The sequence below is a fragment of the Scophthalmus maximus genome, chromosome 21 (genome assembly GCF_022379125.1).
Source record: "Scophthalmus maximus strain ysfricsl-2021 chromosome 21, ASM2237912v1, whole genome shotgun sequence".
Classification (NCBI taxonomy): domain Eukaryota; kingdom Metazoa; phylum Chordata; class Actinopteri; order Pleuronectiformes; family Scophthalmidae; genus Scophthalmus; species Scophthalmus maximus.
Window position 1 is genome coordinate 8,875,121 of NC_061535.1, and position 24,963 is coordinate 8,900,083.

The 24,963-nt window shown below is 42.2% G+C and overlaps 2 protein-coding genes and 2 non-coding genes across 9 annotated transcripts; 2 read left to right on the forward strand and 2 right to left on the reverse strand.

The window, feature by feature from the left end:
• Positions 1-1,592: 1,592 nt before the first annotated feature.
• Positions 1,593-9,428, reverse strand: LOC118291203 (cAMP-responsive element modulator). 5 transcript variants are annotated; one of them, XM_035619247.2, is made up of 5 exons: positions 9,198-9,428; positions 7,728-7,974; positions 7,241-7,375; positions 3,586-3,730; positions 1,593-2,848 (listed from the first exon to the last, which is right to left on the reverse strand). In XM_035619247.2, the coding sequence occupies exons 1-5, from the start codon at positions 9,234-9,236 to the stop codon at positions 2,704-2,706; spliced, it is 711 nt and encodes a 236-aa protein (XP_035475140.1). In that variant the 5' UTR covers positions 9,237-9,428; the 3' UTR covers positions 1,593-2,703. The 5 variants fall into 5 exon arrangements, with proteins under 5 accessions (XP_035475140.1, XP_035475141.1, XP_035475143.1 ...); XM_035619248.2 differs by having other exon boundaries at positions 7,259-7,375; positions 9,198-9,425; XM_035619250.1 differs by lacking the exon at positions 9,198-9,428 and adding an exon at positions 9,035-9,183.
• A 368-nt stretch (positions 9,429-9,796) lies between these two features.
• cul2 (cullin 2) lies at positions 9,797-21,940 on the forward strand. 2 transcript variants are annotated; one of them, XM_035619244.2, is made up of 21 exons: positions 9,797-10,053; positions 10,957-11,095; positions 11,473-11,575; positions 11,670-11,764; positions 14,456-14,561; positions 14,782-14,864; positions 15,188-15,284; positions 15,518-15,628; positions 16,464-16,626; positions 16,728-16,852; positions 17,126-17,233; positions 17,434-17,493; positions 17,661-17,789; positions 18,016-18,102; positions 18,338-18,490; positions 18,963-19,040; positions 19,140-19,206; positions 19,346-19,548; positions 20,059-20,160; positions 20,247-20,363; positions 21,113-21,940. In XM_035619244.2, the coding sequence occupies exons 2-21, from the start codon at positions 10,977-10,979 to the stop codon at positions 21,242-21,244; spliced, it is 2,238 nt and encodes a 745-aa protein (XP_035475137.1). In that variant the 5' UTR covers positions 9,797-10,053; positions 10,957-10,976; the 3' UTR covers positions 21,245-21,940. The 2 variants fall into 2 exon arrangements, with proteins under 2 accessions (XP_035475137.1, XP_035475138.1); XM_035619245.2 differs by lacking the exon at positions 9,797-10,053 and adding an exon at positions 10,568-10,587.
• Positions 21,941-22,667: 727 nt separating this feature from the next.
• On the forward strand, positions 22,668-22,739 carry trnaw-cca. The gene has a single exon. It is a non-coding gene; the product is annotated as a tRNA-Trp (tRNA).
• Positions 22,740-23,051: 312 nt separating this feature from the next.
• trnaw-cca lies at positions 23,052-23,123 on the reverse strand. Its single transcript has one exon. It is a non-coding gene; the product is annotated as a tRNA-Trp (tRNA).
• Positions 23,124-24,963: the final 1,840 nt, after the last annotated feature.

The following is a 24,963-nucleotide window of genomic DNA, read 5'->3' on the forward strand; positions in this document are numbered from 1 at the left end:
ATGTTATTTTTTTCTCCTTTTTTTTTTTATAAACAAGTGACACAGACAGACAGGGGCACAGTTCATTTTACCTCCCGCTGCTGAGTCTACAGTCCTGCTGTTCCTTTTTTTGAAGACGCACACATTTTTACCATACTGAGGGAAATGGTGTAGTAGCCAATGCAAGCAGGAATTACAATATTTCCGGCAGCACGTAAATACATCTTCAAAACCTACAGCGCCGTGGCTGTAATAATGGAAAAGGTTCCGGTTCAAGTGTGGTGGTTACAAATGTGTCATAAATGGACAATTATGACCGTCTCTCTGGGGTTTAATAAATCAAGAAAGATGTAGTTTAAAATGATAGAAGAAAGAAAAAGGTGGGTTCCTGGGGCCTATTAAGGAGTTGTTCCGTTTGATGTCCATATTTATCTACAGTTATTATAATAACAATGAAATAATAATATACAGCCTTTTCATTATCATATCTAAAAAGGTGGGTTAGCACTACTGCTACAGCTGTAGCTTGGTCCCTGTCTGGGACCCATTGTGAACATGGACACCTGTCATTTAGCTCCTACACACACACACACACACACACACGTGTGTGCCAGTTGATTATATGATCTTGACTGATGCCTATCAAAATCTGTAAAGGGCTTTGCTCTGCCTCTGTCTGAGTAAAATGGCTGCTCAGTCTAACTCTCTCTTGCAGCATTTAGCAGGATTAGCCGAGGTTGACGTAAACAGAGTGGGGTCCTGAGGACCGTCCTAATCCACTCAGATGTTCCCTTGACGTGCCAGACAATGTGCTGCCACCGATGCCTCAGACGAACACTGGTAATGCCGGAGACTGACGAATGCATGAGGAGAGGTGGGCTTTATTGCATGATTACACAGGTTGTACTATAAAGGTCAGGTGCGGTGCTGTAGCGCTGCCTGCTGGTACTGCAGCTGCATTGCATTTAAAGACTCAGGTGCGGCCACATCACAGCCTGATCCAGATTTATTTATTTTAGGACATTGCATTTTGAGATCTGATAGACGTTTTTTTACACACATCTGTCTTCAAATCCCCGAGGTTCTAATATAACCTTTAGAAAGTTAAACAATCAGCTGTTTTGTATTCTGCTAACCAAGACTTGGGATAGAGAGCCGTAGCTGTATTTGAACATGTTTCATTTTCAAGACAGCATTTCCTCCCCCCCCCCCCCCGCCACTCCATTCCACATAGTTTGGTCTCTATCAGTGTGGAAGTCCCCTGTGTTTTGTCGTAGGCAAGGAATGAGGTTTCACAATAGGCCCAGGTTGCGAGGCAAGTCTCCATGGTATAGGATTCTTTCCCTTTGTTGTTTTGTTCCCAGTGACGTCTTCCCAACAAACAGCACAGAAGATTGACCGAGCAGGAAACCTACAGTCGCTGCAAACCAAGCACATAGACACAACATTGACAATTTAAACGTCTCTATTTGAGGTGTTTGAGGAGAAAATGCAAACTTTTCTGGTCTTTTAATGCAAAAATATTAATTTCCTGTTTGGCCCCTGGTTCACACTGAACAACGTTGTACAGTATGTGGGTGTCCAATTCACTGTGTGAGAAAACCACACAGACAGATGAGCAAGAAAACTTTATTAAAATACGGTGCGGTAAAAACAAGACAACAGCTAATGTTGAAAAACAAAACAAAACACCAACACTTGTTAAGAGCTGAATTTCAGCATTCAATTTGTCATCAAAAACTTCTAACATCGTCTAACAACTTCAATTTTAAATGATTGTGAAGAAACGTGATTCAAAACACAGAGTTCATACAATTTTAACAAACATTATTTTGTGTATTTGTTAACTAAATATTAAACTTACAATTTTTAAAAAATAAATATTAATGCCACAGGTTGAAAGCAGAAAATGCCCTTGCAGACATTGGTAGGTCTCTGCATTAAATATGAAGGATGGATGGTGGATGATAAATTCCTGTTGGTATGCTTGCATTTGGATTTCTGAAGTGGAATAGTATAATTTCTATGAAAGAAAAACAAAAACGATGTTCCCCGTGCACAGCAATGCTTCTCCTGGGTGCCAGACGGTGCAGGATCAATCACAATGAGAAAACAAAAAATGTCAAGCTCAATCCTGGCATCCTGGTGTGTGCTGGAATTTTTTGTTTTCTTATTGCCATGTGAAACCCCGATGATGAGGTCCCATTTGAACATTTGGTCTATGAAAGTGTTTCCCTGAACAAAGATCCCGTAGCGAAATACAGCAATTATAAAAAAAACTAACGGCTGATATAGAATATCATCAGAGCCAAATTATAAAACTAATCGTAAAGGAATGTTAAGTGTGGAGCAGCACATGTGACGGATCAATGCTGGACCTCTAGTATCTGACTCAGTAAGGCTTTGTGAGTGTGCAGGTGATCCATATATTCCTTCTTTGTCTTCCTGCTTGCTTTGGCTGTACATGGGACATAAGCTCACTGACAATGACCCTGACCTGAAACAAGGTCCTTGTTGTTGCTGGTAGTAGCGTGCGCACGGTTCAGAGCCAGAAACATTGACATCATCCTGTAAACACATTTAACGGCAAGAACAAGGAGTGTTTTGTGCGAGTGTGTTCATGTGAGTGTTTGTACATGAGAAAAAAACCTCTAGTCCTCGAGACATCTCACGGAAACCGACTACTGCTCATAGTTCCACACAGTCGCGATGCCTTCAGAGGAGTTATTCAGCTTTGTGCTGATAAATGTCTTTTAAGGCTCTAAGCTCCTCAATCAGAGTCTTGTTTTGATTTTCCAGCACGGCCACGCGATTTTCTAGGCATTTGACATATTCCTTCTTCTTTCGTCGACACTCCCGGGCGGCTTCCCTGGAAGCAACAATAACAAGAGTCAGCACGAGAAGAGACTCTTGGCTTTGCTCCAAGACACAACAGAGAAATCATACTGTCCATGAAACAGTTTACACATAGGGGGAAAGGAGAGCTGACAGTAATAAAACTTGCAAAGAAGTTGTCACGAAACAAAAAACCAGGCAGCGGCAGCAGTGACACAATGTTGTTTACAACAAACACAAGTGTGCAGAGTGCTAGTAGCGGAACATGTCGGCCAACTCGCTCTTAGCGCCAAACATATGCTACAGAGTAGATAATGGGCAGGCAACCTGAGAATTAGTAGATTAAGGCTCTGGATGGAGGAGAATCATGCATTTGAATGATGATAGGCTTGTGGGTCTTATCATGACCTGCAATTATTGTCATCCACTGATATTTGCCAAGGCGTTGGGAGAATTATACTGTAGGCACAGCAGAAAGAAGATTGGAAGATTTACTGCTACATGAGCACAGAACATTTTTGGTGAGGTTCCCTTAAAAAGTGTTATCAGTCTTTATGTTAAGTTAAGCTAATCAGCTGTTTTTACCAAATGATCAAATAGTGCTTTATAATACCTCAAACATCTTTGCCCTTCTATGCTGTCCCATTAATTATGAGCCACCATATGCACAGATGCCAATATACTGTATCTAACATAGTCAATATCTGCTGCTGATGTGGCTAATTTGGTGGTCTAACGTCGAGGCTCATGAGCACGAACGGTCCTCTCTACCTGTTCTTCTGCAAGCGGAGCTCTCTCTTATGTGAGACCACCTCTCCGGGCTTCTTGGAGCTATGAGCAATGGCCCCTGCCCCCCCGTGCGGGAGGCTGGAGCTGGCTTTGTGCTGCTGGTAGGCAGTGAAGTCACCCGCGGAACCTGGGGAGACACATGTCGACAAGTCAGACAACAGGATTGTGTTTCACCAGCTACGCGTACGTCCATCACAAAGTCTGCGTGTAAAGTCCTTCCAAAGCAACGACTGTATACGCTAGTTGCAAACTAGCCATTTACTAAACTGGGTTTCACTAGTCATGTCAGGTTTTTGTATTATGGGGATGGGAAACATCTCTCACGTCCTCAAATGATTCAATCAATTGTGTAAACAGCAAGTCTTTATGGTCACAGGCTGTAAAATAATAAAGCTGGAAGACCAGCCATGCATAGTGTCTCTAATGTTACTGGTTGCAAAAGTGAATGTATTATTTCAACCCATGACGTCATTGTCTGACTTCATAGTGACGCCACGATGACATCATTCCAACCCTGTGATCATCAATTATTGCTACATGAGCTTTAGGTCATGAGATACCTCAAGAAACAAACATGTTGCCCTGCGATACGTTGGCGACCGGTCCAGGGTGAACCCCCACCTCTTGCCCAATGTCAGCTGGGATTGCCTCCAGCCCCCCGCGACCCTTCATGGATAAAGCGGTATAGATAATGGACGGACGGATGGATGGTCACGATGGGTGATCATTTTCTGATAACTATAATTAGATTTACATTGTCTCTATTATTATGTTCACATTGACCTTTAAACAATCAGCCCTTACAGTTAATCATCTGGAGATACATTCCCACTTGGGAAGGTATCTTGGGAGGGTAAATCCGTATGTGGGTTGTTGAGTTATTTTGACAAAACACACATACAGGTGAAAACAATACCCTGCTCACTCGACTATCCACGCAGGGTATATATGTGTTTTATCTTCAGTCAAATTAAAATTATGTGGGACTATCAGATTACGCAAACTCAACCAATACTATCTGGCCGATTGCCAATGTTATTTGCCCGACATTCTGAAATTTGAGATACAGTTCATTGGGTTGTTTTTGTTAACTGCTAGTTTATATTCAATAAACAGAACTTCTTTTAACCTTGTCAGTGTGACTTCTTTCTTTTTTTTTTCATTTAAACAAGAGCCTCTCGTTCATATGATCATAAATCGTGGGGATGTTTCGGAGAGTCCAAGCGAACGTCATTGTGAATTCACTGTGGTTTAAATAGATTTAGATGTTGACGATACGGTTTTTATTATTCATCACATGATTATGTGCTGTGAAACTTAAACATATCAAATTTAAGGCTGTAAATAGGTCATAATAATAAATAGATATAATCAGAGGATAAATGACACTGGAGCACATACAGTTCTACTCTTTCAAACTAAATCAACAACACATTTATGATAGTACAGAACAGTTGGAGACGTTGTCATTCTTATCTTTGTCTCCTTCTGTTCACTGTTTGCTCACTGCCCCTCACATTCTCATACGCCGATGATTAATTCTGTGATATCTTCAAATCACGAAGAGGAACTGCACATTATCACAGCGTGACTGGCGACTGACGTCAACGTGCATCACGTTCGGTGGTTTGCATTTACATGTCGTTGCCGGGGGGCCTGTTCCAGGAAAAGCAGTGACGTCAGCTACTGCTGCTATGTGCTGTGAGTGGGCAGAGCACTGAAGCATTTCACAGAGAGTGAGAGCGCAAGGGTGGGAGTGTGTGTGTGTGTGTGTATGTGTGTGTGTGTGTGTGTGAGAGAGAGAGAGACAGCAGGCATGGAGAGAGAGAAATAGCGAGAGGAGACAAGCAGAAAATGTTTCTTGTTGAAGTAAGCTGGCTTCAGCTGACTGTAGAAAATGAGAGTAATATATTAACAGATCCTTTGCTGCTATTCCAAACAAGCCAACTCAATATTTTATTTTGAGGAACTGTTGCATTTTATAATGGAAACTGTGTAAATGTGTAAAGGTTGTGTCTAAAAAGCCCGTCTTGCATGTCTTTTAAAAAAATGTAAATACTCCAGAATTAACTCCAGAATTTCCCCACATAGTTTGCTGTAATCAATGACTATACTTAAAATTTCAACTGAACAAGAATGTTTGAATTACAATTTAAAAGAAAACCAACAAGATTTTTAGGTGTGGAAGTAAAAAAGATAGCAAAACATACCTGTTTCTGTCTCATCCCCAGTTACAGCCATACTGTATCTACTCCCAGGTTTTCCAAGAGAAGTGTCCCCTTCAGAGTCTCCTCTCTGACTGAAATGTGACCTCAGCCAACAGCGAGGCTATGTGTGCAATTTACAATTAGAGGCATTGACATCAGCATGACATCACTGGCCTCCTGATGTCAACAGTATGGTTTGCGCTCTCTCTTGCGCGCTCTCTCTCTCTCTCTCTCTCTCTCTCTCTCTCTCTCTCTCTCTCTCTCTCTCTCTCTCTGTTTCTCTCCCCGACACAGCGCTATGAGTCAGTGGTTGTGATGTTTTTCTTTGGAAAGGAATTTGAACACAACACCGAAGAATATGGCATGTTGTAAATGGACAGGCTTTAGATTATTTGCACAAACACACAAAGCTTTTTGTATTATTTATATACAGTACAGTAGAGTATTTGAAATGGTATATATGCGCAAAATTACACTGTATATTACTACAGTGTGTCTGTACTGTATATCAATCCACTGTCACAGCAAAACAACTCTCAGCTGATTCATCTCACACTGAAAGCTCAAGGAGGTGGCGCCCTCTGCAGGCACAATAGAGGTTAAAAAAAAGTTCTGTTTAAACAAATGTAATGATGTCTTATGTTTTGTTTCTAAATTTCCCGTATAATGTCTCAACCATTTGAAAGGTTAGTGAGACAGTGATGGAAAAAGTTTTCAAATCTTCACTCAAGTAATGACCCCTACCAGTGTAAAATACTAGTATTAAAACCTGTGAGTGTTATGTTAACGGTTCTATATCACTGGCTACCTTAACTTCTTTCTATTTTATTTCTACTATAAGGTAGTTTAACCTATGACAATACGTAATTCATAAGTCCTGTATGCAAAATAGTAACTTTAGAGTAAATAGAAAGTTTAAAGGTGCATTCAAATGGATATACTTATTTAAAGAACACAACTCAAATTTACACCCAAGTACAGAACTTAAGTAAATACACTTAGTTACAATCCTAACCCTTATAAGAAATTAAGTTAGTGCTGTCTTTATGTGATTTGTCCAATATTTTGATTCATGAATAATTTTTACTGTTTCCTGTGAGTTATAAGATATTGGCTCTGTATATGCTGTTGGGCTGCAACAAGTAAGAAATTCTTCACTCATTTCATAGGTTAATAAATATGTGTATCTGACTATTCTCATCACCCTGATCAGACATAACTACCAATATATTTGTTGGTGGTAAGCTGTACCACCGAGACTGTCTAATATGATCATTAAATCAAAGATCAATTAAGTTTCATATCAGTGCAATAATTTAATCTGATGTTTACAGACATGATGAAATAAACCCAGAGCAACTGTCGCAATCATTCCTTTTTGCTTCCCAAACTAACAATTTCGCTGCAGTGGTCTGGGAATCAGGTGTTACCTGACAGTGTCTGCTTACTATTCATCTGTGGCTGGTCCAGCCTGTCCCTTCTGTTCTCTGTGGTGCTCGTCGTAGGGTGTGGTGTTTGCAGCAGGATGTTATGTGTTCCATCAGGTTGGAACTGGACAGGACGACCTTGAAAAAAATGTATTTGTGAGTGAAAAGGTAAGAGTACATAACAACACGCCGACCTTTGACACAAGTTTGGTTGTGATCTTAGCAATAACAAAGTTTCTGCTCTCTTTTATCTATCACACTTTAATAATTTGCTTAATATAACGTTATTTATCAACTGTAAGATACAGCTCGGAGGCTGTTGCCCTGTTGTGGGCATGGACACAAGAACTCTACATACAAAGAAAAATACGGGGCGAACTCCATGCAGAGGACTATAGTAAATATTCAAACTCTGCACCCGATTACTCCATGCTGCAACTGTGTTTGTTGTCATACAATGAGACACACACGTCTGGGAATAAAGTCTTACCTTGCAATGTGGGCATACCATAGTGCTGCATGCGATTCTGCACAACACTATAGTATTGAGAGGTGCCCGGTAGAGGCTGCTGTGTCTGTGGGCCGGCCATGGCCATAAACGGCAGGCTAGGGTCATTTTGCTGGGAAGCAAACCACTGAGGATGTAAAGGAATGGACGTCACAGGTGGAACTGGCTGACAAGTCTCCTCTTCCTTCATCCTGACAGGCAGTGAGAGGGGCTGCTCACTCAGGTTCACCTAGTTGATGTAGGAAGACTAAGAGTGAGGGGGTTTGATTTAGCTAAGATATAAAGCAGTATCTACTTTGCCACCTCTTCATCCTCATCCTGCCAGCATCTTAAAAAGAAATTCAAATAACACACAAGGAATCAACCAGTCACGTAAAATTTATGAAGCACTTCTTCTGTTCCTCCTCCGGGCTTTTTTCGAGGTTTGAATTTTTTAGGTTAAAGCGAGGTTAGCTTGCCGCCGGATACTGCTGCTCCCTCACATGAATGAAATATGACAGCGGGACAACACATTTATCATTAGCTATTGATTTTTTTTATGGTACCTCATGTAAACGGAGAAATCGTTGCGATAACAGTGAAAGTGCAATATTTGAAAACAAGTGGACCACAAACTGGCCTTGGCTAGCTCGCTGTGCTGGCTAAGTCAAGCTATGAAGGTCTCTCCCTATTTAAGATGTAGATTCATATTAGAGAGATATAAAATAGACAAAATAATAACAGTAGTTATAATAGTAATGAATTAAAAGCAAGAATTACAGTCACCTAAAACAGATTTTGCTATAGTGTCAAAATTCTACAAACTGACAAGCTAGCTGGTGTTAGCTAGTCACTAGCAGCATTGTGCTTGTAACTGTGACGCTGTCCCTGTTGCAAGAAAACCTGCTGAGCTTGAGCAATGTTATGAATTATGATTTAATTTTTTATGAATAAAAAAAATTGAAATAATGAATTAAAAGCAAGAATTACAGTCATCTAGAACAGATTTTGCTATAGTGTCAAAATTCTACAAACTGACAAGCCAGCTGGTGTTAGCTAGTCACTAGCAGCATTGTGCTTGTAACTGTCACACTGTACCTGTTGCAAGAAAACCTGCTGAGCTTGAGCAATGTTATGAATTATGATTTGTTTTTTTTATGAATAAAAAAAATTGAAATAATGAATTAAAAGCAAGAATTACAGTCAAGCTAACTCAAACTGATATATAGCTAGAGTGTTTACATTCTACTAACTGACAAGCTAGCTAGCGTCAGCTAGTTTCTAGCACCCTTGTACCTGTGCTGCTGTACCTGTCGTAAGAAACCAGCTGAGCTTGGGCAATGTTAAGAAGTTGAACCTCAACTTAGTTCTCAACAGACTTGATCATTCGTATAAATTCGTATGAGTGTGGGTTTCTGTCATATTCCCTTCCTGTCATATGCGATGAGATCACAGGAGTGTCAGTGTGTCTACCTTTGATTCTTTGATCCTTGATGTCATCGGCGATGACATCTGATTTGCATCTAGGGCTGCGGCTAACGATTGTTATCATTATCCGTGGAGGAGCGAAGAACAATTTTCATAAACACTACTTGAACCGATCAATCGATCATCAAAATTGTTGGCGATTAATCGAGTACTCGATTACTTGTCGATTAACTGTTGCGGCTCTGTGTGCATCGTAATGGAATGTTTTGATTTGAATTTTGTTTTATTTAAAAAAATAAAAACACCCCCCCCCCCACACACACACACATAAATACACAAACTAAAGCAATTCACAGAAAACCACCACTTAAATAAATGAATACATTAATTAATTAATTAAATGAATAAACGACTCGACTTTTAGTTTCACTGTAGATGTACACACATCTTCACATTCGTGATTTGAGCTGGGAAGCAAATGTACGCGCTGTCTTCATGAAACAAGAAACAGAGTTCATTAAAAAAATCTATGGCTATATTATTATCATCATATTAACACATTTTAATACCGACTTCCTACGAGGTTGCCGTAGTTTTGGACGATACCACGCGCACGTGGGTGTTCCTGCCACTTGATTCCGAGCGCGTTTGGTCTTCTGACCAGCGTTCGGTCTTATTAAAACGTTCACATGGCGCCGCTTCAGATGGACAACACCTCGGGGGCAACACGCGAACATAACGAGAGAGAGGGGCCTCGCCGCCAACTCACGCTTGTTCACAATCCACCCCCATGCGATGCGTTGGTATGACCCGGGAGGTAGGGGAGACCTGTGAGTGAGACAAATCAAGCCTGTGACAGCGGAGAAACTTGACTTCTATAACAAGTGAATACTGTCCAGAGGTACGTATCATTCTCGAGTCCACACTTGACCGTGTTCGACAGACAGCACCGTCTCCTGCCGGGCTGTCAGTGCGAACGGGGGCGGTGGCGGCTGACTGAGAAATAAGATGACCATTTGCTAGCGATAGCTGCGCTGTCGTTAGCTTCCCGCTAGCCGCTAGCCCGATGCCTTAGAACGGCTGCGGCTGGAGCAGGAAGAAGTAGCATTCGCTAGCTGAAAGCCCGTTAGCCCTTTTTTAAGCTAGCCAACCTATTTAGGGATTGGCATCCCGCAAGCTAGTGTCCCGAACTCGGCTGGCTGGCATCGTGTCCGCGCCCGGGCTGTCCACCGAGGCACGGTAGGCACCAGCTTTCGAACGGCGGACATCGGAGTTACGCGAAGTGGCTAGCGGGGGGGGGGGGGAGTGTGAATGAAGATGTTGCTGTGTGTGTGTGTGTGTGTGTGTGTTGTTTTTTTTTCTTCTTCCTCTGACGTGAAACCATCTGGTATGAATGACGAGGGACAACACGGGGCCTAGACTGTCCCACTTGCAGGTGATGTGTGATTCTCCCCACACACATGTACCGGTGGAGCAGTGTCTCCCGGTCGATCGCGCAGGGTCGATGGCTGGTGGTTAGCTCGGTGTGTTTACTGCCGAGGAACAATGGTGTCTCTGCCATGCACTTGGGCTCAATGGCCATCTCAACTGTTGCCACTGTTGTAGTGTGAACAGCTGTTCTGACACAGGCTATTTTACAATTAGGCCAATTTTTCCTACACTTTCACTCTGCCTGATGCCCTGGCAGCTGTGCTATGTGGTCATTGCCCTTGGATGCTATTTTCATATCTCTTCAGAATGAATTTTGTTGCGATATTACTCTCTGTTTTCTCACCCATGTCTGTGTGTTTTCGTTTTGTGTCAGGTTGAAAGAGAAACTGTACAATGTCCTTGAAGCCGCGGGTGGTGGATTTTGACGAGACATGGAACAAGCTACTGACAACAATCAAGGCTGTCGTAATGCTGGACTATGTGGAGAGAGCCACTTGGAATGATCGCTTCTCGTATCCTCTGCGGTCTTTGCTCCATGTTGAAATTTTGACCACGACTTTTGCACAGTTTCAGTTCAGGGTTGTGGACAAGACGTCCCGCAGCCGCTCAGTACAGTATATTAAGTTGCCTGCTTGCGTAAAGCTTGATATAGTTGATTTTATACAGTTAAGCGCATATTTTATTCAAATAGTTTTGATGTTAAATATTGTAAATTTCAGCATGAAATTATGAGTTTTAGACTAAAGTGGTGAACTCTTTAATTGTAGGGATTCACTAACTTTGAAGATGCTATATCCGGTATTACATGCACACAACATCTTTTTAAACTGTATATGCATATCTATACATAATATTAATCGTTATTATTTATCCTGAACTTTGACACCAGTGACATATATGCCTTGTGCGTTGCATACCCAGAGCCTCTGGGTGAAAGATTATACACAGAGACCAAGGTGTTTCTTGAGAACCATGTTCGGCAGTTGTACAAGGTAAAAGCACCAACATAATGTTGCCAGTCGTCACATCAAGTGCTCTTTTATCCCTGCGTTATGCTTACCCCTGTCATGGTTGTGTGTATTTTAGAAAGTCCTGGAGTCAGAAGAGAAGGTTTTAGTGATGTACCACAGATACTGGGACGAGTACAGCAAAGGAGCTGACTACATGGACTGCTTGTACAGGTAACATTTATTCCTCTTATGACCTCTTTTTGTCCACTTGCTATGCTGATGTAGTATTTGACATCAGTGAGTCAAAAGGCTGATTCACCATTTAGTGTGGCCGTCCTCTACTTTGCCTTCAAGATTTTTGCAAACAGCAAGCTGAAAAAAAACACTTATGATGACGCTGTTTCCTTAAATTCCCACTTGTATGAAAATGGACGGCTAGTTTCGTTTTTTCTCTTTGCAATGTTTGTGAAGAACAAGTTAAGGCTACCAGGTGGAGGATGTACATAAACATGTGCCAACCTGTTACTGGCTGTGGTTTGTGTGCCGTGGTCAAGTATAACTTTTATCAGAAGTTGTGCGATGATGTACAGTAGCTGGCTGTCTTTGGCAAGTCTAACTAACTATTTGAAGTTGGCTCGGTGTGTTCGGGGCCTTTAATGCAGAGTGTACTAATCCTGTCGCAAGCTAGAATATTTCAGTGTACAGTTTTTGTAAACTCAAATTATTACATGCAGGCGTGAGGTGTGTCCTGATTTATTCTAAATCAATACTCCCTGGGAGAGCTTTCAGATCTATTTTTATGTACTTCCAGCAAACTGCCCTGTGTATTCTTTGTAATTCATTTTCAGCATGAGCAAAAAGGGAAAAACTTGGATTTAGCGGTGACATAGTTGTCTTCTGTTCTTAATATAGAAGATGGTCATTTATTATCCTCAAAAGATCTCTGTGCATGTCTTCATGTGTATGTTTACATCCTGTCAAACACAAATCATGATGCTGCTGCACTGAATTATATCAAAACTGTTAAAATCTTCACTCACACCCCCGCTCTGCAGATTTCATGGTCATTGGTGCGCCACACTGGCTGCTCTACATGTCATAGCCGTCATTTAACACTTGCTGCTGGTGCAACTATGTCTGTCAAAGCTTCGGTGTATGAGAGAAATGAGGCTGAGTGTGACGGATTTACCTCTGAAGGTACAGTGGTGAAATCGACACATCATTTAAGGTGAATCGGCCAACAGAGTGGCGATGACAACATTCAAAATGTGTGTCAGCCTGTTTGACCTGCTGCTGACTTACTCCTCGCCGCTTACGAGAAGAATTGAAACACCACAGAGATGTGTTGAAACGTACTTTCAGTTTAGGGCTGTCAACATCAGGGTGTCTGTCACATGAATTATTGTCACTGCAAAATGGATCTTCCTCATGTAAATCCAAAACAATGAGCTGCAGTCTTGGGTGGTACTGATTTTAGTGCTCCAATAAACTCCTTTCATGTAACACAACGTCTTTTAATTAACTGTTAATATATTACATTTTTATTATATACTAATGACCAATCATTGATTGCCTAATTCACTGTTTCTGTCAATATTAGGTCAATAGTTTTAATCTGTCTTCCTATTAATTACTATTAACTGGAATATATTTAGGGGTATTTGTATCAGCTGATCTCTCAAATAGCATTTAATAACATGCTTGAAGTTCCACAGTTTGCTAAAGTCTGCACTGGAGCCATGAGAATGGCTGAAAGGAAATACCGTATCCATAAATACTGGTTGGTGTATTGAGAAACCTCCCGTCTGCCTGTAATGCCAGATGAAAACAACTGTGGTCAGTGCAAAATTAAAAAAACAAAAAACACAAAACAATCAATCGATGAATGGAGAAAATAATCAGCAACAAAAACTACAACAGTAAAGTCCTACATAGACAATAATGCACGCGTGTTAATAGTCAATCTATTACCTCTCATGGACAGGTTTTTTAACAAACAAGTGTATCTTCAGATGATAAATCGTAGGAGCTGATCGATCAAAGGTCAAGGTCAACTAAAATGTGATCCGAAAAACACACTTTCCAAGATATATCTGCAAATAATAGGACTAGAGAGACAATCTGAAGCTTATATTGGTCAGGAGATTATTCCCCATCATATGATATCATGTGATAAGTGACATCATGTAGAATCCTAATGAAGTCAGAAAATGATGTCATGCATAGTTCACAAATGCATTTCTTGAGGTGTCTCTGTATCCTGTAGGACTACAGACATGATCTAAAGCTTTTATAGATCGGAAAAATAATTTAGATCATATTGTTGGAAAGATGCCATCGTGATGTCACTATGAGGTCAGAAAATGTCAACATGTATCTCTATGTCCTACAGGATTATGGACAAGGCAGTCATGATGACGTCATTATGAAGTGACTTAATTATGATATAAAAACGTCAGCATTGTCTGAATGGGGTATAAACAGGGTCATTGTAAGTCATAATAATACTTATAATTTTCAAATACCTAAATATCACGATATCGTGAAACTGTGATATATTCTGAGATGGTTATCATACAGTTACAACCCTAGCAGTCATAACATTTCCAAAACAGAGCTCCCCAAAGTAGCAGCCATTCAACAACCCTAAAAACAAACAAAAATTATGCCAGTTTCAGGTGAAACGTTTTTATAAAAATGCTTTCATGTCGTCCCTGGTTCAGGCTTCCTGGACAGTCTTGGCTTTTATTCACTGACTTGATATTAAATAGCCACAGAGTGAGTAAGTGACCATTAGGGTAACCAAAGAATGACTGTCTCACATGACCTCTGTGGCTCATTGAACTCAACATTGGATGACACCTACCTCGACTCCTTGAGTTACCATTGATATCATAAACCCCCCCTCCCCATTTTGTTCAGGTACCTCAACACTCAGTTCATCAAGAAGAACAAACTAACGGAAGCAGACCTACAGTATGGCTACGGAGGCGTGGACATGAACGAGCCACTCATGGAGATTGGAGAGGTACTGACTGATACATAAACATTTCTCCTGCACATTCACTTCCACATGGGATGATAGATACAAGTACGAAGCTCATATGCACAAAGCGATCAAGGGATTAAGGGGATTCAGCTTCTGGGATCCAGTCCCTAGATTTCACTTTCAACCTCCCAACTTTCACTGATCTGCTCCGAGGTTCGCCTGCACTGTCGTGATACGCTGTCTTCATTTTTTGTTGCAGTTGGCGCTAGATATGTGGAGGAAGCTAATGATCGAACCCCTTCAGGCCGTCCTGATCCGGATGTTGCTGAATGAAATCAAGAAGTATGTTCCTCATACAGGCTGAGCTGAAAGAAGTTATTTTCCAAAATCCACTTTTCCTTATCTGGAATCCGTAATTCATTTCTTTCTGCATTGGTAGAGATAAGCGAGTTTTATTAATTTGCACCTGGGTTTCTCACATGATGCAGAGAAATTTGTATTTTAGTATAATGGAATGCCTGATTTCCAGTTCTATTAATATCTCATTGGGCTGCAGTATTTAACCTGCGCTTGAACCCCCCTTCCCTCCAGAATAGAAAAAAGTGTAGTTCTCTGGAACTCTGTAATAGTTTCATGTCTAACAGCAGCTTCCTCATGTCCTCCAGTGATCGCTGCGGCGAGAACCCCAACCAGAAGGTCATCCACGGGGTCATCAACTCCTTTGTTCATGTTGAACAGTACAAGAAGAAGTTTCCCCTAAAGGTGAGACAGCAAATAACGACCCAATGATCTGATTCCCAGACTGTTTATTCACTGTTTGTTGTTATGGATTGTCTTAATTCACACAGCCACAAGGTCAAACTCCAAAGCCACAAATTCTAATTGTTTCTGCACAATCATCAACAGTCTGCCGTATAGTGGGCATTCATAGTTCTGTGTATATCCATGTATGTGAAATCTTTATGTTGTACTACATCTGTTTTCCCGTGTTGCAGTTTTATCAGGAAATCTTCGAAGGGCCATTTCTGACAAAAACAGGGGAGTATTACAAACAGGAAGCCTCCAATCTACTGCAAGAATCCAACTGCTCACAGTACATGGAGAAGGTAATCCCAGTATGTGAATGTACTTTTTGAGTTGTAAGTTGAGTTTTGATAATATGGCTCAGCTGCGTGCGTGCGTGCGTGCGTGCGTGCGTCTGTGTATTCACCCAGTGTGTGACCTGTCATATCAGTCTGGTGACATAAGAGTTTTAATCTGAGTATTAGCTCGACTATTAATGCGATAAGACCTCTGGGCTACTTCAGCTGCCATGACCTCTCTCTTTCGTCTGTCCCTCTCTCTCTCTCTCTCTCTCATTCAAATCAGCTTTAATCAGATCGATCGATCCCTCTGTCCTGTAAACATTAAAGCTTCACCAGGCATTGGAGCTGTGTGCTTAGCCTTCCTGTTTGATCTGTCACTGTGTTGACAGGTCATTATGAGGATTGATCTGTAATATGATAAATAAGCTACGGGTCTACAGTACAGTGCAGTCCGCTCCTGATTTAGTTTACAGCTTCAGGGAGGCAGCTTCTTGTTTTGTTATCCTTGCAGACCTTGTGCCGTGTGCTTAAAACTATGGAGATCAAAACATATCATCTGCTGCCTTGTACTGTTAAGAGCTGTAGGATTTGAAATTATAATTTTTTACACTTATGTCGGTTGGAATGTGTGATGGAAAGTAAAAAGAAATATTGCTGGAAGAGGCAGTACACCTCATTTTCTTAATTTGAAAGTTGGTTATGATTTGGAAAAAAATTCAATGTTATATTAAGCATTTGTTCAGAATTTATTGATCGAGTTGGCATTCTCATTCACAAACCTTGATTTGGCTGAATATTGCATGGAACCAAAAGTTATCCTGTGACCTCTCTTTTTTTCACCTTCATCATCCTCCAGGTTTTGGCACGATTGAAAGATGAAGAAGTGCGATGTCGGAAGTACCTGCACCCCAGCTCCTACGCCAAAGTCATCCACGAATGTCAGCAGAGGATGGTGGCGGACCACCTGCAGTTCCTGCACGGGGAGTGCCAGAGCATTATCCGGCAGGAGAAGAGAGAGGGTCAGCCTTCCACCGTCCTTTGTCCAAAGAAACAAAACTAAGCTCTAAACGCTGTGGAACTGAGATCAAATTGTGTGTCCTGTTGTGTATGTTTTGTCCAGACATGGCCAACATGTACACCCTGCTGCGGGCCGTGTCCAGCGGGCTGCCCCACATGATCCAGGAGCTGCAGGTTCATATCCACAACGAGGGCATCCGAGGCACCAGTAATCTCTCTCAGGAAAACGTAAGAACTGTACAGCAACGTGTGTCCGCCTTGCATGCCTCCACTTGTACATGTGCATTTCCACAATCGTGTTTTTTTTCGTGGTGCCTGTTAGGGCCTGATATCTCTGCCCTAACAGGCCACGTTGTAGGACTACAAAAGTGGTAATTTGATGTCATAAAAAATTCCTAGGAAAACAGTGATTGTCCAGGGATTGAGAGGTTGTTGTCGTCAATTGGATTTTGAAATACAAGCGTTCATTATTTTTCTCTCTCTCTCCTCTGATTACTCTAGATGCCAACGCTGTTCGTGGAGTCGGTGCTGGAGGTTCACAGTAAATTTGTTCAGCTCATTAACACAGTTTTAAATGGAGATCAGCACTTCATGAGCGCCCTCGATAAGGTATTCAAGCCCAAACTTTAACGGCTGGTTCCTCATTGAACAACACACTCATGGTGTTTACTAGATGTTAAGAATTAGGTTGTTGTCAGTGTATTGTCTGTAAGTGCAAAACTACTAAATGAAGTTATAAATGTGGAGAAAGTATAATCAGGTTCACATATTAATGTTTTTATTTTGTTTATTTGATTTCTCTTTCTCAGGCTTTGACGTCTGTGGTGAACTTCAGGGAACCCAAGTCCATCTGTAAAGCCCCTGAACTTGTGAGTACACACACACACACACACACACACACACACACACACACACACACACACACACACACACACACACACACACACACACACACACACACACACACACACACACACACTCACTATAATACACAGTGCCTTGACCAGGTCATGTCCCCCTCGGTGTCTCTGTCCAGCTGGCGAAATACTGTGACAATCTGCTGAAGAAGTCTGCAAAGGGAATGACGGAGAATGAAGTGGAGGACAAGCTGACCAGTTTCATCACAGTGTTCAAATACATAGACGACAAGGACATCTTTCAAAAGGTGACAAGAAGGCCTCTGGTGCTCGAAAATGACCAAAAAACGATTTCCCACCTGAGCCATTCTGATGTACAGACTAGAAAGATGGTTTTGATCTTAAAATAGTCTGAGCCTCACGGTGTGCCCGTTTTCAGTGTCCTCAAAATACACAGCTTAAGAAGAAGATTTGTCCGTCACTGCGTTAACCACTGTGTTTGTTTCATGTCTTATTTTTCTTCGATTTCCACAGTTTTATGCCAGAATGCTAGCAAAGCGGTTAATACATGGTTTATCGCTGTCAATGGACTCAGAAGAAGCAATGATCAACAAACTAAAGGTAAATCCAAATCTCTGCTTTATAAACTTGTAAGACTTGTGTTGTGTCTGGCAGACACTTAATGTAGAGGTACTGTAGATCCAGTTTATGATGCAGGTGTGATTCTTTCAATGTCCTGTTTCATCTCCTGTTTGGCCACAAGGGACATGCTCACACAACGCCCCATCTCTCTCTCTCTCCTCTCTTTTACCTTTATACTCCCCCACATACTCGGCTCTTGTTCCTTATTCTGCAGCAAGCGTGCGGCTACGAGTTCACGAGCAAACTCCACAGAATGTACACAGACATGAGCGTGAGTGCCGACCTCAACAACAAGTTCAACAATTTCATCAAGACACAAGAGACAGTGGTGGACCTCGGCATCAGCTTCCAGATCTATGTATTACAGGTGAGACAAGACAAAACATACGACACCAATGAATAGTAAAAAGTACAAATACAGAAAAACACATCATAGCTGCTTTCAGACATGCACTACAGTCTGGACATTTTCCTGAACTTCTCCGCAGGGGCTGTATGTGAGAACCCTAATGGCCGCAAATTTTGCTGTGAGCCCACATGAGAATACAGCAGTTGCTGTTTACAGCAGCCAATCAAACTGGCAAATGTATTTTTACATTTGGTGGGACCTGAACCTTTTCAGTTTAAACTGCTGAGCTCTGTATCATCTGCCTGACGGTGGCAGTTCAGAATGTACATCTAGATTTGAATATATTTCAAATATTAAATATTGTTACTAGTTATTTGTTTTTTCAAACATATCACCCTATTTAGCCTGGCTTCATCCACCAGACTCATCTTGTATTCTATGTTTTCAGTATAAGTGTGTAAAGTTGTTTTTATATGCAATATGTTTGCAGGCTGGAGCCTGGCCTCTCACACACGTCCCCTCGTCCACATTCGCCATTCCCCAAGAACTAGAGAAGAGTGTGCAGATGGTGAGTGCGCTCTCGCCGAAATTTGTCAGTGATTGAGGTTCATATAGATGACAGGAGCCCGTTGTAACATAAATTCAACATTCCCCTTCCTTTTTACAGTTTGAGTTGTTCTATAATCAGCACTTCAGCGGGAGGAAGTTAACCTGGCTGCACTATCTCTGCACAGGTAACACAAACACCCACACACACACACAAACACACACACACACGAGCCAAATCTCAAAAGTGCCGCTGCAGCTCTAGACTGTGAGCTACAGTAAGGCGGTTTTCGTAGTTTCACCCTTTCATCGTCTCGCCACCAACAGGTGAGGTGAAAATGAACTACCTGTCCAAGCCGTATGTCGCCATGGTGACCACCTACCAGATGGCCGTGCTGCTGGCCTTCAACAACAGCCAAACGGTGACCTACAAGGAGCTGCAGGATGGCACGCAGATGAACGAGAAGGAGCTACAGAAGACCATCAAGTCCCTGCTGGACGTAAAGATGCTCAACCACGACTCGCAAAAGGTCTGAGCCGCCGACGTGCAACAAGTGGGATGTGAAGTAGATCCCACTGCTGAGTTTGACAAGTTTTGTCGTTTCTAATTGATATTGATTGGGAAGTTTATTTGTCAAATCTGATTATATGTTAGCTTGAGAACTAGTGGCATGTCTCCCTTCCATCCCTACCCAGACCACTACTGTAAAAAAGGGCCTTCTATGCAGGTCTCTGAGTTGTGTTACAGTATTCTACTAGCTACAGTTGAGTGCATTTTACTTGCTAGATTTGTGTTGTTTATGGCCTTCTTCTATACCAAATTATTTTTGATTTGTGAGTAACTTGTCATATGTTGCACAGTTTGAATGATCATTCCAATTCTTGATAAACGTTAACTGAGGTCCTATCACACAATCCCTGTTGATGCAACAATCAAAGGATCAAAGTCACACACACACATACTCGTACTCCTGTGATCTGTGACTTCATCGCATGTACAACAGGAAGTGAGCTCTCGGAATCTCTCCCTCTTCCTACAGGAGGAGATCGAAACAGAGTCCACATTTTCACTAAATATGAGTTTCACCAGTAAAAGGACAAAGTTCAAGATCACGACGTCAATGCAGAAAGACACGCCACAGGTGAGACGAACCGTTTCTCACGTTCCGCTGCTGTTTGACAGCGAGGTCGGCGTCTAAAAAACTCACATGTCTTGTCTGATGTTTAGGAAATGGAGCAGACGAGGAGCGCCGTAGACGAGGACCGCAAAATGTATTTACAAGCTGCTATTGTGAGAATCATGAAGGCCCGCAAGGTGCTCCGACACAATGCCCTCATCCAGGAGGTGTGTGGAAGTCATATTACTTTACTTGATTTCTTGATGATGTGAAGGGGGTTTGGAGACGAGCGGGGGAATAGCTCGTGCATACAGTACATACCACTCAAAAGCTTTGTCAAAGGGGGTTTACAGGGCATCTGGTAATATGAAGAGGGATTACGTTTGTTATGGAAGCCTGGGCACTAGAACAGGTTGTACCCTATGTTTACTCTAAATAGAAGTATAAAGTAACAACAGGCTGCCGGGAGGCGTAGGTACAGGACAAATGGTATATTGCTGCATGAACAAATCTATTTAGAGCAAATCTTGTGTATGTGAATGGTAGATTTTGTGGTGGCGAGGTATCACTGTTATAACAGAGGGTTGAGTTAGGACCGGGACCATGTTGGAGCACGTTTGCAGTGGAAGAATCAACTCCTTGTCAGCTGACAGCTACAACACCCACACTCAAACACTATATGCTGTTTCCCAACTGTGATAGCATATTTACAGTATGTGTAACACAGTTTGGTTACCACGTCCCCTCTGTGCTACTACCTCACTTTTTAAGGACTAGCTTAGAGTTTAAGCTCAGGTAAATTCATAGCATACTTTATGGTAAGGCATATAGATTTCTGAAGTTAAAATATATAATTTTTTCTGTATATTATGTTTTTCAATCAAAACTGTAATTGATATATATGAAGACATTCTGCACATATAACTGACTGTAGCGTAACTGTTGTGCATTGTTTCTCGACCGTCCCTGTGTGCAGGTCATCAATCAGTCCAAAGCCAGGTTCAACCCCAGTATCAGCATGATCAAGAAGTGCATCGAGGTGCTCATCGACAAGCAGTACATCGAGCGGAGCCAGGCGTCCGCGGACGAGTACAGCTACGTCGCATAGACGGAGGAGTTGAGCCGTGGGGCCGCCTCCACATAAACACTCACCTGTGTGACTGACTGGCAGATACAGGTTTAAATCATGAAAACAAAACAACAAAACAGGCGCATTCATTCGTTTAGGTTTTGGACTGTGGCTGTCTGCTGTGATGCCGTGCGGTGACTAAAGCAGGACTGGTGCCGTCATCTTTTAAAAAAAAACGAGATTGGTCATCGTGTCTCGTCAGACAGCCAGCTGACGCCACCACCCATAGGGCCCTGCTCCCAGCCCCACCCACCTTCTGATTTTAAGCTGTTTACAACATCACCAGTGCCACGCACCCGTGCGTCAAACAACAAAAAAGAAAATGCCTATGGCATTTTGAGAGGAAAGAGCGGATAAACATACGAGTTCACCGAAAAATTAAGGAGAAATAAAAATAACGGGGGGAAAGAGTTAGCTGTGACATCAATGACATTTTGGTGGCTTCACATTTTAAAAAAATCATGCTTTCTTTTTCTCACCTTTGCAGTTGTTGTGTGCTTATTTTTCTTTCTTTGTTAAATGTACTGAAGTTAGGAAAAAAAATATTGTAATAAAACTGGTATACTGACTATTGTATCTACTTTCAAATGTAAAGAAAAATGAGGTGTGACAAACATGATCCTGCTGCTTGTCAAATAAATAAATAAAAACACTGAAGGGTTTTATGTAAACATTCATGGATTCATATTTGAATTGTTTGTCAGTGAATTGCACACTCGGATACTGAAACTGTCTACTGTGACATGGCAAACAGTAAAGATCATAGTTTCTGATTGGTGACTAACATCACTAACACACTGAGTAGATATAAGAACTTTTAAAGTTATATGCCATTATAAATAAGACTATTATTTGATATTTTTACAACTATTTTACAAATTGTGCTTTACTCTGCCTCCTCGTAAAAATGTTAATACATTACACACGGTGTGCTCACAGCTATGCTTACTCTGTCATTTAACTGTTTATGCACAGCTTATATATGAGAAATATTGTTTATAAAAGGTTTGCTTCCTGTAAACCCAATATCATGGATGAAGACCTACAGTGAAATATGTCCAAGCATTCATCTCTGTGTATGTTGGTCAGCCCATATATTGTCGCCAATGATATTTAATATGGACTCAAACAACGGTCAATAATAATAAATGTCGACGTTTGGTCATTTTGCGAACCGATTGGTTTGTATGAACTCATGTGAAGTCTCATCAGCGTCTGACCTGCGCAAACCCTGGCGTCATGTGCGCATGCGCGGTTCGGCACGCACCCTGCAAAGCTTGCATCGCATATTAGTCATGTTTACTGTGGATGAAATACAAACTAAAGCACAAATAACACCAACGATTTTATTTTTATTTTTAAAGATTTCTAGCAAGCTGTGTTGAAACACTTGCGTACCTCAGACCTCGTGGCGCAACGGTAGCGCGTCTGACTCCAGATCAGAAGGTTGCGTGTTCAAATCACGTCGAGGTCAGTGCTCCTTTTGAACGTGGATCACAACAACTGCACTCGCACAGAATCGGAAGAGTGGGTGCATTCTTAATTTAATGTGATGTACAGAAACAGCTCTCGGACTGCTGGAGCTGTTCTGCCTTGTATGGGCATAACACAGTAAAAAAAAAAAAAAAAAATTAGGTTCACATAATTTTTTTTTGGTTCAATGACGCTCTTGGGTAAGATATTTGCAAAACAGGCCTTTATGCAGGAGAGACAGACACAGAACTCATCCATATGACATGACCTGAACAGTTATGTGGTCTGATCTTACAGCAGAGTGTCACTGCGCTGACCCTGACGTGATTTGAACACGCAGCCTTCTGATCTGGAGTCAGACGCGCTACCGTTGCGCCACAAGGTCACAGCCGAGGGTCACTCAGGAGATCTCCTGGTGAACTGGGAGAGGAGACGAGCGTGGACCTGCTGGTTTTTTTTAGAGATCCACTCAATAGGGAGCAGAGCCTGAGCAGGACAGGTTCCTCACGTGGCCTCGGGACATCCTTTCAAAATAGCTTTTCAAATGTGAAAAGGGCTGCGGTCAATTATCTGGTACTTTGTCAAATATTTCGTGAGACCCTCCTTCAACATTCCCATCCCAATCCCTCATGAAGGCTGTGGATAACTGTTCATAATCAAACTCCACAAAACGTCCACGAGTAGTGACCTCAACATTGAGCCCTGGACCCTGTCATCCGCTGGCTGTGTACCCATGGTCGTTGTCCAATGAGGAAACCGACCATCTTTTCCGGCCTCATTTTTACTACAATGAAATCAATCGACTGGCAGTCGGATCGAGGCCTTTCGCAGTTATTGTCACATTGAGCAAAAGTTACTTGTGTGTCTCCTTTGAAATATGTGGATTTTTCCCAAATGTCAAGTCTAATCCTGGTTACCTTTCTAAAAAAACACCTTTCCATCTGTACTGGGTTCACATAAATATATTTGTGCGATATCGGAGATGCAAAACAGCAGCGGGGGGCATTTCCTCGTCTGGGAAATTACAGTGCTGAGGCTGAGCCAACGCCGTCCTCGGTGCTCACAGCACACGCCGCGTCCAATCCCCGCAAACACGCCAATTAAAGGCCTCTGGTGCCCTAATCCAAACAAAGAACATTCCCGGAGAGAACACAAGATCAGCTGCAGTGTTTTTTCCCAGCCTGCAGATGGGGCCACTTGGTTTTCAGGAACGCAGACTAGCAGTTGCAGGACGCAGCAAACTGTGGGATACAGTATGTGAATTAGGAAAACAGACGTTGAGGGGACGGAGGCCTGCGACGGTAAATCATGGTTCCTCACTTTGCCGCTCTTGGCCATTATCTGCACGTATGATACACATATTTATTCGACTGTTATGAAATGAGCTTGATAAAATGATAGCTTCCCCCTGAGCCACGTTCTCACTGATGACAGGTTTTGCCAATAAGAAGAGTTCGAGAAAACCTCCGGCACAGAAAGGTGGTACAAGAAGAATGTAAAGGCGGAGACATGTTGCAACAAATCACACGAGTATGAATGGATGTATGCAGAAGGCATACAGTATATGCGTGTGTGTGTGTGTGTGTGTGTTGAATTCCTCAGTGGTGAGGTGCGTCTGTGATGACAGAGGGAAGGTGTCGAGCGTGACCTCTCCTACACTCCCGCCACCGTGCTGCAGCACGTCTGCCAGGAAATGATACATAAACCTAGTGTATGGGGGGGGGGGGGGGACACACACACACTCAAAAACAAGATTGCAAAGTGCTTCACGGCCACAAAAGCACATAAAAAAAATACACAGTGCAATTACGTAATAAACCGTTACGATGCAATCAGGAGATGGGAACAAAGATAAGCGGAGACAAAGAATCTTAAGAATAAATAAATGAGTGTCAAATAAGTATAAAACCAACAGGAAAATGGTCATTAAAGGCCCTTTTTTTTTAGAGGAGGACAATGAGGAAGCTTTTCTGATTCCCAAGGGAAGGTTGTTGCAGAGTTGAAGAGGCCTTACAGTAAATCCCCCCCCCCACCACCGCCCTCTGTGTCCAGCTTGGCCCGGGGGAGCAGTGCAACAGCTGCGGATCTCATGAGAGAGAGAGACGGAGGGAGAGAGGGGAGTGAGGGGTGAGAAGGTCGATAACGTGAGACGGGGTAGGACCGCTCGGTGAGTGACCTCCCTCCGTCAGTGATCACCACGTATGCACGCAGAGACGCAGGCACGC